The sequence below is a fragment of the Pristis pectinata genome, chromosome 2 (assembly GCF_009764475.1).
Source record: "Pristis pectinata isolate sPriPec2 chromosome 2, sPriPec2.1.pri, whole genome shotgun sequence".
In the NCBI taxonomy this organism is placed as follows: Eukaryota; Metazoa; Chordata; class Chondrichthyes; order Rhinopristiformes; family Pristidae; genus Pristis; species Pristis pectinata.
This window is the reverse complement of record NC_067406.1, coordinates 115,597,069-115,611,575: the sequence shown is the minus strand read 5'-3', so window position 1 is coordinate 115,611,575 and position 14,507 is coordinate 115,597,069. Positions and strand designations below refer to the sequence as shown.

The following is a 14,507-nucleotide window of genomic DNA, read 5'->3' as shown; positions in this document are numbered from 1 at the left end:
CTTTGATCTCTAACCCTTCAGAGACAGTCCATTCTCTCCATCCTCCCTCTTACTTTTCCAGTTCTGATGAAGGGTTCTTAACTTGAAATGTTGACTGTTTCCTTACTGCAGTAGATTCTGATTTTATTTCAGCCTTCCAGCATCAACAGTTGTTTATGCTCTGATTGCAGATGCTGGAAATCTGAATTAAACAAAAAGTGTTGGTAATGCACAGGTTAGGCAACATCTGTAGAGAGGAAAAGCACTGTTAACATTACAGATTGATGACATTTCATCAGAACTGGCAGTCCTGGGTTCGTTTCCTGTTACTTTGATGTCTTACTGGGTTTAAGAAACATCTTATCTTCTGACTAGGCACATTACAACGCCCAAGACTTACTAAATTCAATTTCAGGCAACTTCTCATTCCAGTTCATATGAAAAGTGGCCAGTTTTAATGAAAGATCAATCCATAACATCAATTCAATTGTTCCTCTCTCCATAGATGCTGTCTGACCTTTGTGTATTTCCTGCATTTTCTATTACGAATGTCATAGATTCTTAACTTCCATGAGAAGTGATCAGATGGATATTTTATTTTACTAAAGTCAACATTAGATTACTCTCAACTTCTTGTATAGGATAATACTGCAGGCACCTTTTTTTAAAAAAAAGATTGGACCAGGAAAAGGCCATGAGAAACCAGTGAAGGACAAGATTGACAATATTTAAAATGCCAGACAAAAATGTAGATTTGACCAAGCCCTCTATGCCCCTACTTCCAATGGAGGAAAAAAGGACACTTCCTGATCACTGAAATTAGAACCAATGCTGGTGCCTTGAAGGAGGCAACCAAAAACTATGTTTGAACTGATGAACTCGATCTCTTAGAGAACAAGGCTGGGTCAGTGTCACCCAAAAATCAAATTTGGGGCAAAAAGACTGTCAGCAGCCTTCAGCAAGCTCAGCATAAAGATGGATTCATGCCCACTTTTGTTGGAAGTATTTTTCCAGGACCATAGAACCAAAAGGACAGGATTATCTGCCTAATGCAATTTCAATAATACTCTAAACTCCATCAGTCTTTACTCAAAGTTAAATTAAACAAGGTTTAATGGAAAAAAATTATTCACTGAGATTCAATAAAATATCCTTTACATTACCTTATAAGGATCTAAAAGAAGTTCGGAACATAAAGCTTGAAGCTTCTCCTGCCAATTCTCAATGGCTTCCTTTAACTGCTCTTTCATAAGTTCCTCCTCATGAATCATTTGATCTAGAAGTCGCTATCAGAAAATGTTAGAAAAAGGTGTTAGTTTCTAAACACAAAAATTCCTCTATTTCTTCATAGAACAGAATTACTTTAAGTATGAAGTGCTTGCAAGAAAAATAGTTGCTTATAGGCTAAATGCAGTTTTCTCCAATTATCTTCATATAATAATTGAAATTTCCATTACATTTAAAAGTGTACTATAAATAATTATTACCAAGGTCCAAGGGTTAAGTTACAAGGAATATATTTGTACAGAAAGTTTATGGGTTAAAGGGAAACAGTAGTTTCACTCTTAGGGGAGTTGAAGATCTAAAGATTAGAGTCAAACTTTTCAGAAGTACATTTAGAGAACATTTCTATACGGGTAAGGTGGGCGTGGCATTTCTGCTTACTCAAACTGTTGATGTCGGGTCAATAATCTGAGATGGACACCTGCAAACCAAGAGAAAGAAAAATACAGTGCATGGAGGTTGGAGGTAGAGAGGGCAAAATGGAAGGGTTTCAGCACCTTACTGTTTAAGACGCTGGTTTTAACAATGTCAGCTTGTGGTTGAACAAGGACAGTGATGGCAGTGGGCTGGTTGAATTCAATATTAAGATTAGGGAACAGTATGTCACTGGGGTTTAAGGTATTAGCTTTCACAGTAGAATTGCACAAGACTAATTTAAAACAGTCATGAAAAGCAGCCTCTGTTCCCACTACAGAGGGTCATATAAAGTAACTAAGTGGATTTCTATTGTTGTCCAGGAAAAATTATTCCATATTTGTGACATTCTTCAATAAAACAAATTTTCTTCTCTGGCAGTCCCCAGGATTCATGATGACTTTGTTCCAGTCTGGTTTTATATGGGTTTCAAAACAGCACATGCAGTCCATTGACTCTTCAATAGGTTGGGCACATGGTATTCACTGGGTAGTTTGAAATGCTGTACACCTTTCACTGTTTGCACTTGGGCTGCATGTAGAATCAAAAATAGTTACAAGGGAGGTCATCATTCAGACCATCACTTTTGTGCCAGATCTCTACTAGAACACCCTAGCCAAAAACTTGCAGAGCGCTCAGATGCTTTACCTTCATTTTGAAAGGTCATGAACTAGAAATATTGTGGATGTTGCTTGTTTTCCAAGACTGAGAATTCCTTTTAAGCATTTTCTCAACCTTCTTGGAAGGGTCTTTGTGACATAGCTCAGAGTACAGTACCCATTTTGGACAATGGGGCCTATCCACCAGAACTGGCTCAATGCAAGCAGAGCCTTAAAACTAACTTATGAGTACACAGATATTGTTTCATCACCTTACCAATCACATGGAGACTGCATTCATTGCTTTTGCTATATCATTGAAGTGTATACTGTTGGGATGGTCATTTAATGCAAGGCCCATCCTACATTTTAAGCAAGGAGTCAATAATAAGAGATCAAATTCCAATATGCAAGCATTATCTTCCTACTGCAATTTGATGTCAGATTGGAATGCCCTTGGTTCTGGTATAGGTGACAAAGGTTGAACATTTCCCCACCTGTCCTGTCGACTAACCCCAATTCCAACTAAAAGCGAGGCAAGTTGAAAAGAGGGATGACACAACCTTGCCTCACCCAAGTCTACATTGGGATTGAGTCTGTGGTGAACTCACTGGTTAGAATCAAGGCTTCTGGGTTATTCTGTGGCAGACATAGAATGGTATGGATTTCTGAATATAACCAACTTTGAGAAGAATTCTCCATCATTCGTTTTACTTGACAGTCAAAAGCTTTTAAAGAGATTGTAAAGTGCCACTTAGAATTATACAGCCGAAAAACAGGCCCTTTGGCCCACTTCAGCAGTACTAATCCCATTTGCCTACATTAGGTACATATCCCTCTTACACCTTTAATTATCTGTCCAAATGTCCTTTAAACACTCATTGTACCTGCCTCTGCCATCTCCTTTAGCAGCTTGTTCCAGATAACCACCACCTTCTGAAAAATTTCACCCTTCCAATTTCCTTTAAAATCTCTCCCCTCTCAATTTAAACCCATGCCTTTAGTTCTAGATGCCCACATCCTGGGAAAAAGACTAACCATCTATCCCCCTCAATTTTGTAAACCCCCAGAAGGTCACCCCTAGCCTCCAACATTCTAGTGAGAATAAACTCAGCCTATCCAATCTCTCCTAACTGCAGTACTCCATTCCAGATAACATCCTGGTAATCACTTCAGCACTCCGTTGCTACTACATCTGTAGTGCACACAATACTCCAAGTGCAGTCTAACCAATGTTTTGTACGTCACAACTCAGACTCAATGCCTCAGCTTATGAAGGCAGGCATATCAAATGCCTTCGTCACTATTCGTGTTGTAACTTTCCAGGAGTTATGGATTTGAACGTGAATGACCTCCAGGTCCTTGCCACTTATTTTATGTCCTATCAAAATTTGACTCCCCATTGTGCTTTACCTCAATTTTTCAGATTAAATTTAATCTGCCATTGCTCTGCCCAACTTTCCAGTTGAATCATGCCCTACTGCATCCTTAGATAATTTTCTTCACTATTTATAATTCCACCAATTATTGTGTTGTCTGCAAACTTACTAATTAGACCACCTATATTCTCATCCAAGTTATTTATGCATACCACAAACAAAGGCCTCAACACCTACTTGTTACCACTACCCTCTGCCTCCGATTATCAAGCCAATTTTAGATCCAGTTTGCCAACACACCTTTGATCCCTTCTGCTTTAACCTTCTGGACGAGTCTACCACACAGGACCTTGTCGAAAGCTTTACTAAACTCCACATAAATCATATTGTCTACTGCCTTCATCAATTTTCTTAATTACCCAATTCAACGATCATTGCTGCTTTCTCCATACTAATAACACTTCTGAAATCAGTGTTTAATAGTTCACAGATTTGCAATAACTTGAATCCTTGACTATTCAGTCAATACAGTATTTCCTCCCAATCCTCAGAATTATGAAAAGGCCATAACCAGATTGAGGAAGACAGTGATCCAATTACAGTTTACTGACTTGTCAGGGCAGGATTGAGTGCTTCTACAGAAGAAACCATCACTAGCTATGCTCTTTATCATATTTTCTCAGCAGCAGCCAATAACTAACCTACATTATCAATTTGGTACAGGGAGGGAGAAGAGGCAAATGCAACATTTACAACATTAATATGGACTTGAATGAGGTGCATTATGTCATTCAATTGAAAACAGTTTTAAATCATAATGCCTATAAAGGACTATTCGAGTTTCTGAAAATTGAGAATATTCTATGCAAAACTATATAACATTTCCCCCCACATCCTAAAATATAGCACGTCAATTTAATCAGTTAAATCCACATTCATTTGAGTCTAACAAGAATGGAAGGTAAGTTTTTCTTTAAATATTTCTTTGAAGTTACCTCTATGTGCATCTTTACAGATGCCATGCGCTCAATCCGCTTTTCCTCTTGAATGCCAATCTCATCCCAGACATCTTGGAGCGCTGCCAATTTAATGTTCAGCAGATGAATTATTGACGAGGCCAGAGCTTCACTGAAATAAAATTTGCACTAATTAACTTCCAAACAATTTTTAAGCTTTCTAAAGGATCACAGGAATAAGTAACCTCTTCTCACAGGTTTTCATCAACCCCTCCCAATTTCTAAAAGGTACTTTAGAACCATGGGGCTTGGAAGCGGCCTTCACCGTGTCCCACTTGAGATAAGCACCAGTACCACAATAAAAGACTTGGGGATATGCATCGGACAGTCGGAGAGAACACACATCTGCTTTGCACTTAAGACAAAAAACAACACACACCTCTCTCTAGGCATGTTTTAATCAATGAGCTGGAGCAAAAAGGAAGAGTTTGCACCGTTAAAGGGCGACGGCGGAACCAACTCAAATTTGAATGCAACTGACCCCGCGCCAAGGGAGGGCCTTCGGATGGCGCCAGCCAATAAGGGAAGAGGTCGAGCAAAGAGCCAATCACAAATTGAGCTCTGGACGCAAGGGTGATCATGTGACGCCGCGATGCATTGCTGGCTTGTTTAGGGAAATGATGTTTGCGTTGGTTTGAAACCAGTTTAAAAGATTTTAAGCGATTTAAAGGTGTCCGTCAGAGTGCTAGAACCCCGGCACTGAAGCTTGAGAAGCAATGAGGAAGAGTGGCTGTGAAAGCAGAGGAACTGTATGGTACAGCAACACTTGTCAAAATCAAATAGCAAAAGTTTGCTCAAAGGAATGTCTGATGTCTTTTTAGTGAGGCTATTACGAAGACTTTTAAGCTACTTGCATTAGTTTGTTTGTTTCAATCATGAGCCCTAGGATCTCTGTTCTCATGAGTGCTTTGCAGTACTGTATAATGGCATGTTACTGCTCTCCACGCCCAGAACATGGACCTCAGTCTTACTCAATAGTAGTGGATGCATCCAAACCACAAAAGGAACTGAAGCATTTCTGGAGGAGTACAGGATTTTGGTAGGTTGATGACTTTTACTTTGTAAACATGCAAACATCTCTGGACTGTCACCATAGGAAGCCTAGGTCGACAGGTGAGTGTGTGGGTATGAGTTACCTGAACCTGAAAAATCAATATTCACATTTTTGAGTTGTAGCTACCCAAGCAGAGCATGAGATGTTGTTCTTCTGATTTGTGGCCTCACTGTAGCAGTGCAGAAGACCAAGGACAGACTGGTCAATGTGTGAGTGGGAAGGAGTGTTAAAATGATGTGCAGCCAGAAGCTCGAGTTGACCATTGTGGACAGAGTGCAAGTGCAATGCAAAACAATTGCCTAGTCTACACTTAGATTCTCCAGTGTAGAGGAGGCCACATCATGAGCACCAAATGCAGTAGACCAGGTTGGAAATGATGCAGGTGACTCCCTGCCTCAACTGGAATGTCGGTGATAGTTTGCTTTGTCCTCACCTTTCACCCCACCAGCCTCTGTATCCAGCATCATCCATCGACATTTCCGCCAGCTTCAACGTGATCCACAGAGACCACTCTCTTCGTGAGTCCCTGTCCTGTCACCTCCTTCCTCGCCACCATCCAGGCACCAAAACAGAACCTTGTAAACATGTGTTACTAGGCTCAAGGATAGCTTCTATCGTGCTGTTATAAGACTCTTGAACTGACTTTTTAGTTGTTAATGATGAACATCCGGGAGGCTGAGGATATCACAGGTGAGAGTTCTAGTGAAGTGATCACGCCTCAGGTGCAAGCTACAGATACATGGGTGACCACCAGGAGAAGTAAGGAGAGTAGGCAGACAGTTCAGGATTCCCCTGTGGCTATTCCCCCTCAGTAACGGGTATCCCTTTTGGATACTGTTGGGGGGGGATGACCTTTCAGAGGCCAGCAGCAGTAGCTGGGTTAGTAGCACCATGCCCAGCTCAGGCAAAGCAAGGAAGGGTGAAGTCAGGCAGAGTGATAGGGGACTCGATAGTATGGGGTGCAGATAGGCATTTCTGTGCTGCATTTGAGAATCCAGGATGGTGTGTTGCCTCCCTGGTGCCAGGGTCAAGGATGTTTCACAGCAGGTACAGGATATTCTGAGAGGGGAGGGTGAGCAGCCAGAGGTTGTGGTCCATATAGGTACTAATGACACAGACAGGAGCAGGGACGAGGTCCTGCAAAGTGATTTTTAGGGAGCTAGGTAGAAAGTTAAAAAGCAGGACTTCCAGAGTTGTAATTTCAGGATTACTACCCATGCCACGTACTAGTGAGGTGAGAAATAGATACATAGTCCAGTTCAATACATGGCAAAGGAGCTGGTGTAGGAGGGAGGGCTTCAGATTTATGGATCATTGGGCCCTCTTCCAGGGAAGGTAGGATCTGTACAAACAAGACAGTTTGCATCTTAACTGGAAGGGAACCAATATCCTCGCTGGGAGATGTGCTAGTGCTACTTGGGAGGGTTTAAATTAGAGTGGTAGGGGGATGGGAACACAGCAGCAGGACAACAGGTGGTAGGGTTGAGGGCAAGAAAGATGGTATGACGAGTAAAACTGAAAGGAAGGACAGGCTAATAAACATGGTGGGACTGATGGGCTGAAATGCGTCTATTTCAACGCTAGGAGTATTATGGGTAAGGAGGATGAACTTAGAGCCTGGATCAGTACATGGATTTATGATGTTGTTGCCATTACAGAGACCTGGTTGCATGAGGGACAGGACTGGCAGCTCAGCATTCCTTGGTATTGTTGTTTTAGACATAATAGAGAGAGGGGTAAAAGAGGTGGAGGGGTAAAAGAGGTGGAGGGATTGCACTACTGATAAGGGAGAATATCACAGCAGTACTCAGAGGACATACTGGAGGACTCATCCACAGAGGCGATTTGGGTGGCGCTCAGAAATAAGAAAGGTGCATTTACGCTAATGGGATTATACCACAGGCTTCCCAATAACCACCGAGAGGTGGAGGAACAGATACGGTATGTAGACTGATTATGGAAAGGTGCAGAAACAGCATGATTGTCATAGTGGGGGACTTTAACTTCCCCAGTATTGATTGGAACTTCCTTAATACAAGATGCTTAAATGGGGCGGGATTTCTTCAGTGCATCCAAGAGGGTTCTTGAAATAATATGTGGCGAGTCCAACTAGAAGAGAAAACATACTGGACCTGGTTTTGGGAAATGAGCCAGGTCAAGTGACAGACTTGATAGTGGGTGAACGTTTTGGGAATAGTGACCACATCTCATTATTATTTAAGATGGTTATGAATAAGGATGAAATCAGATCTTGCAGGAAGATACTAAATTAGAGGAGGGCATATCACGACAGGAGCTAAGGGGCATTGATTGGGAGCAGCTGATGTCGGACAAGTCCACGTCTGACATGTGGGAGTTGTTTAAAGGTCAGCAGATCAGAGTTCAGGATCAGCATGTTCCGGTAAGGAGCAAGGACAAGTATGGTAATGTAAGAGAACCTTGGGTGACCCGAGAGGTCCTAAGTTTAGTCAGAAAGAAAAAGGAAGCATACCTAAGGTTTAGGATGTTAAAATCAGACTGGGCCCTTGTGGAATATAAAGACAGCAGGAAGGTGCTCAACAGGCGATTGGGAAGGCCAAAAGTGGCCAAGAAATGTTCTTGGCAAGCAGGATCAAGGATAATCCCAAGCATTTTATACTTGTATTAAGAAAAAGAGGATAACTAAGGAGAGGGTAGGTCCACTCAAGAGTAAAGGTGGGAATTTGTGCTTGGAGTCAGAGCACATGGCTGAGGTACTAAATGAGTACTTTGTGTCAGTATGTACCAAGGAGAAGGATTTGGAGGATAGTGAAGGCGGAGTGGGGCATGCTAATGTGCTGGGAAATTTTCAGATTAAGGAGGTAGTGCTGGGTCTTCTGAAATTCATTGATGTCCCCAGGGCTTGATGGCATTTATCCCAGAATATTAAAGAAGCAAGTAAGGAGATTGCTGGGGCTTTGACAAAGATCTTTGTGTCCTTACTAGCAACAGGCAAGGTCGCAGAGGACTGGGTAGTAGCAAATGTTGTGCCTTTGTTAAAGAAGGGAAATAGGGATAATCCAAGTAATTTTCGGCCAGTGAGCCTCATGTCAGTGGTAGGAAAGTTATTGGAGAGGATACTGAGCAATAGGATTTATGCACGTTTGGAAAGGCATGGCCTGTGTAGGGACAGTCAGCATGGCTTTGTGCAGGGCAGGTCATGCTTTACAAAGGATTAAGACTTCTGAGGAGGTGACAAAGGAGCTTGATGAGGGTAAGGCAGTGGACATTATTTACATGGACTTCAGTAAGGCATTTGGTAAGGTCCCTCATGGTAGGTTGATTCAGAAGATAAGGATGCATGGGATCCAGGGTAAACTGCAAATTTTGATTCAGAATTGGCTTGCCCATAGAAGACAGACAGTAGGGCTGGAGGGCTGTTATTTCTGCTGGAGGTCAGTGACCAGTGGTGTTCCGCAAGGATCGTTGTTTGAAACATATATCAATGACTTGAATGAAAATGTAGATGGGTGGATCAGCAAGTTTGCAGATGACACCAAGATTGGTGGAGTTGTGGACAGTGTAAAGGACTATCAAAGAATGCAGCTGGATATAGATCAGTCACAGATATGGGCAGAGAAGTGGCAGATGGAGTTTAATCCAGACAAGTATGAGATGTTGCACTTTGGGAGGTCAAATAAAAGAAGAAAGTATACAGTTAATGGTAGGCCCCTTAATAGCATAGAGGTACAGAGGGATCTTGGGGTTCAGGTCCATAGTTCAATGAAAGTGGTTACGCCAATGGATAAGGTGATAAAGAAGGTGTATGGCATGCTTGCCTTCATTGGTAGAGGTGTTGAGTATAAGAGTAAGGAAATCATGCTGCAGCTATATAAAACTTCAGTCGGACCACACTTGGAGTATTGTGTGCAGTTCTGGTCACCCCATTATAGAAAGGATATGGAGACTGGAGAGGGTGCAGAAGAGGTTTACCAGGATGCTGCCTGGATTAGAGGGTATGAGCTATAAAGGAAAGATTAAACAAACTTGGGTGGTTCTCCCTAGAGCATCAGAGACTGAGAAGAGACTTGATAGAGGTTTTTAAAATTAGGAGAGGCATAGACAGGGTAGACAGAATCTTTTCCCCAGGGTAGAAATGTCAAGCACCAAAGGACATGCTTTTATGGTTGAAGGGGAGAAGTTTCAAGGCGACATGAGAGGCAAGTTTTTTACGCAGAGAGAATAGGTTACCAAGGGTAGTAGTGGAAGCAGGCAGTTTGATGGAGTTTAAGAGGGTTTCGGATAGAAACATGAATATGAAGGGAATGGAGGAATATGGATGATACACAGGAGGAGGACATTTAGTATAAATTGGCTTCAAGATCGGCACAACATCGTGGGCCGAATGGCCTGTCCAGTGCTGTACTGTTCTAGAGCATAATCTAACCCTTCCCTCTTACACAGCCCATAACCCTCCATTTTTCTTGCATCCATGTACCTATCTAAGAGTCTTTTAAATGTCTCTATTGTATCATCCTCTACCACCATCCCCAGCAGTGTGTTCCAGGCACCCCCCACTCTGTGTGTTTAAAACAAAAATTTTCCTCCACTCACCTTAAACAGATGTCCTCTGGTATTGGCCACTGCTGCCCTGGGAAAAAGGTGCTGGCTGTCCATTCTATCTATGCCTCTCATAATCTTATACACCTCAATCAAGTCACCTCTCATCCTGTGTCGCTCCAAAGAGAAAAGCCCTAGCTCGCTCAACCTTTCCTCATAAGACATGTTCTTTAATCCAGGCAGATCCTGGTAAATCTCCTCTGCACCCTCTCTAAAGCTTCCATATCCTTCCTACAATGAGGTGACCAGAACTGAATGCAGTACTCTAAGTGTGGTCTAACCAGAGTTTTATAGAGCTGCAATATGTTCTATTAATTCTTGTCCTTGCAATCTACCTTGCATGTCCCTTGCACCTTATTACCTACCTGCTCTGCTCTTTCTCTAACTGTAACTGTAGCAGTAGTTTGGTAACATTTATTTGATTGTATAACTTAACCCTGAAAAGTTAATTGCAAATCTATCTCAAAACTTCCAATTTGGCTAAAACAGTGTTTTGAATGGAGAATGCATTCTGTTATTGCTTTTCCCTTGTACCACCTCAATGTATTTGTGTTTTGAAATTATCTGTATGGATGGCTTGCAAAACTAAGTTTTTCATTGTATCTCGGTACAATAATAAACCAATTCCAATATAATCCCCAATTCCATGAGCTCTAACCTCTTCACCAGTCTCCTGTGTAAGACTTTATCAAAATCCTTTTGAAAATCAAAATACACCACATCCATGGTTTTCCACTCAACTACTCCACAAAATACATCCCCAGGGAATTCCCAGTTGATTAATCAAACATGATTTCTCTTTAACCAATTATGTTGATTTAGCTCAGGCACATTATAACTTTCTATGTGAGCTGATATCACATCTTTTATTGCAGATTCCAGCATTTTCCCAACTAGCAATGTGAGGCTAACAGATTGGTGGTTCCCTATTTTTTTTCTTTCTCTGTTTTTTGCCAGGAGAGAGTGCTCTATCGTGTTCTCATGATAGCCCTCTCCTAATTGTATACACCTTGGTTAAATGTCCCCTCTGAGTCATTTGTTTGAAAGAAAACAAACCCACCAAGTCAGTCTCTGCTGTGAATTATATTTCATAATTACTGAAAACACATTCATCACTCTCTGCAATCTCTTCAGTGCTAGCACATCCTTTCTGTGTTATGGGGAACAACTGCACACAAAATTAAACATCTTGGAAATGATTGTACATTCTATGTCTTGGATGATGAGAAAAAGCATTTTGTTTCTCTATTTCCCAATTTAATAATCTGCACCAAAAATCTCAGCAATCTGTACACATGCACTTCAATTTCACTATGTTCTAATAGCTTAGCCTCCTATCATTCATTGTATATTACCTCTGCTTACTGGCCCTACCTACAAAGATTAGCTGATACTTCTCTGCACTGAATTTGGTCTTAAATTTCTGTGATCATCGCTTCCATTGTCTTGTGGCTTACTGTCAATAATGATTAATTATTATTCTGATGAACAATGGTATTATAAAACATTAAACAAGACCAGCACATGAAAGTCTTGAGTCATTATGTGGTCTCTTTTTTAAAAAAAACAAGGGAAATGTTACTGAAATAACACTATTACAGCCTTTCCACTTCAGAGACTGCCACTGAGTATACAATTTTCCACTTTCTTTTGGGTCCCATGGAGTTATCATTGTCCTTGCCAATGTGCATGTGGGACTTTGTGAGACACCTTGTTAAAATCCATTTAGACTGCATCAGTGCTGCCACTTCCATCCAATGTGCTGGTGATTTGCTGAAACAATTTGCAGTTTTAACCATAACTCTCCATTATTAACAATCCATTATATAATTAGTCCATCGTTAACCATTGTCTCATTAAAATCTGAACTGTATTGTCCCTCAGAATTGTTGGCATTTATTGATGCACTTGCCAATCATTTTTTTTCTTAAACCGTGGATCAAATTAGCAGTCTTCCATCCCATGGCACTATGCCTGTAACCAAAGGGTATTGGGCGAATCACCACCATATGCCCCACAGTTTTTTATCTCGTCTCTCTTTGCAGTTTGGAGCCAGAGATTTTATTTTATTGTGATTATTTGTGACCTTGTGTTTTTCACAAAAGTTTAATATGTTCTTTCTTTATATGTTTGTCCTTTCCAAAACTACTTTTCCTATCATCTATGGCAGCATCTGTATGTGCCTCACTTCAGTGAAGAGTGACATGGTATATTCATTTATAATTACACACTTATTCCATCGTCACACTCAGCCTGCCTTAATGATCTGTCCTCTTTGTTGCTCATTGATAGGAATTGTCACGTATTGCATTGCTTCCATATCCCAACATTTTGCCATGTACCTTCTTTGCTTTTCCATCATGTACCTTCTTTGCCATCCCACTTTGCTTTCCCAATCCCATTCTTGTACTCCCTATATTCCACCCTACAGTGATGGCCTCATAGTATTTCTTGTATCTGTCCTTTGTTTGACTTGCACTGCATCATTGAAGATGGGGTCAAGAGCTTGGAGTTGACTGATCTCTTTACCTACTTCATACTATATCTTATATGAGCCCTTAGTAACTCTGCCCTGAATAGGCTTCCACTAATCTCCTTTCAACTGGCTGGTGTATTTTTGTCTTTTTTGCAGAACTATGAAAAATATAACTGCATTATCATTGTTGGCTCAAATGCTTTCCACTGGTACCCTCTCCATTTGGATAGATAGATTTCCTAAAATTAATTCCTACTTTTGTTGGATCTTAAAGCTCTCTTGAATGCATTTGAAAATGTCAGAATCTTCAGTAACCTTTATTCCGCTATTCCAGTTAATGTGAGTGCATGTTTACTCACACAATTAGTGCTGGACATTTTTCAACTGCCATTTATCACACATGTTCAATACCCTTATCCTTTGACGATTTTGGGGCTCCAATATGCTCATATCCATGTGGTGGGCTCATCAGATTTCCTGAGCACAGTCCAAGTAGATTAATCAGTTGACTTTTCTGGCATCTAAACCATTAAAGCAACATTTTTTTCCTTAACCAAATAATGCTGTAATCTGACATTTGTAGGATCCTCTTTCATGTTAAGTGTAACCAAAATTTATGTATCCTCCGGAGATTTTTGAGCCTCCCCTTCTGGCCATGGAGCATGGGGTCTGGCAGCCCCAAGTCCATTAGGAAGAGGACCCACTGAGATTGTCCCCATGTTGGGACCATTTTTTCTGTGTCACCTTTGCCTGTAAGACAAATAGTCTGATCAGTGGGGTGCGGCCATTACATGGTTGCACCAATTGGTGTGAGTGAGAGAGAGAGAGAGAGAGAGAGAAAGATGCAAAGAGTGTGGGGAAAGGAGAATTAAGAAGCATGGTGGGTGATGCAGGAAAGGGAGAATAATGGAGTAAGCATTATCATCTGGCTGTGTATGAGTGTAGGGGAGGGGGAAATGAGGGAGTAAATGTTACTGAGTGTCTTGGCAGGCAGTAAATATGGGAGAGGGATTGTAGTGGCTAATTGGTCAAAGTATAGGAGCTTAAGGCTGTAGCTATGTGTAGAGTCTCACCTTCACATTATGTTGCGAGGTTATAGATCTTGCTCCTTCAGTGCTCCATATTATGCATGGCACTGGAGGATAGCAAATGTATTTAGAAAGGGCAAAAGGGTTAAGCAAGGTAACTACAGGCCAGTGAGCCTTATGTCAGTGGCAGGGAAATTATCGGAGAAAATTCTAAGGACAGGCATTATGTATGTTTGGAAAGGCAGGGACTGATTAGTATACTCTTAAGGGCAAGACCCTTAACAGTTTTGAAGAGCAGAGAGACCTTGGGGTGCAAGTCCATCACTCATTGAAAGTGGCTACACAGGTAGACAGGGTGGTTAAGAAGGCTTATGGAATGCTTGCTTTCATTAATCGAGGTATTGAGTATAGGAGCCAAGAAGTTATGATGCATCTCTAGAACTCTGGTTAGGCCGCATTTAGAGTATTGCGTGCAATTCTGGTCACCTCACTATAGGAAGGATGTCGAGGCTTTAGAGAGGGTGCAGAGGAGGTTTACCAGGATGCTGCCTGGATTAGAGGGCATGTGCTATCAGGAGAGGCTGCACAAACTTGTGCTCTTTTTTTCTGGAGCGGCAGAGGCTGAGGTTGGAAGTGTATAAAATTATGAGGGGCATAGATAGGGTGGACAAGCAGTATCTTTTTCTCATTATTGAGAGAT

At 41.4% G+C, this 14,507-nt stretch overlaps 2 protein-coding genes across 4 annotated transcripts in view; one reads left to right on the top strand and one right to left on the bottom strand.

Moving 5' to 3' along the window:
* The window catches only part of LOC127586717 (protein regulator of cytokinesis 1-like), a 33,262-nt gene extending 28,086 nt beyond the window's left edge, over positions 1 to 5,176 (bottom strand). For both annotated transcript variants that reach the window (XM_052044885.1, XM_052044883.1), the window contains exons 1-3: positions 5,051 to 5,176; positions 4,651 to 4,783; positions 1,143 to 1,265 (exon numbers count right to left, since the gene is read on the bottom strand). In XM_052044885.1, coding sequence (XP_051900845.1) covers positions 1,143 to 1,265; positions 4,651 to 4,783; positions 5,051 to 5,064 — 270 coding nt within the window. In that variant the 5' untranslated portion in view covers positions 5,065 to 5,176. The remainder of the gene's footprint in view (positions 1 to 1,142; positions 1,266 to 4,650; positions 4,784 to 5,050) is intronic.
* A 74-nt stretch (positions 5,177 to 5,250) lies between these two features.
* idua (alpha-L-iduronidase) overlaps positions 5,251 to 14,507 on the top strand; it is a 166,572-nt gene continuing 157,315 nt past the window's right edge. Inside the window, exon 1 of one of the 2 annotated variants that reach the window (XM_052010427.1) lies at positions 5,251 to 5,710. In XM_052010427.1, coding sequence (XP_051866387.1) covers positions 5,547 to 5,710 — 164 coding nt within the window. In that variant the 5' untranslated portion in view covers positions 5,251 to 5,546. The remainder of the gene's footprint in view (positions 5,711 to 14,507) is intronic. The other variant, XM_052010428.1, reaches the window with a different exon arrangement.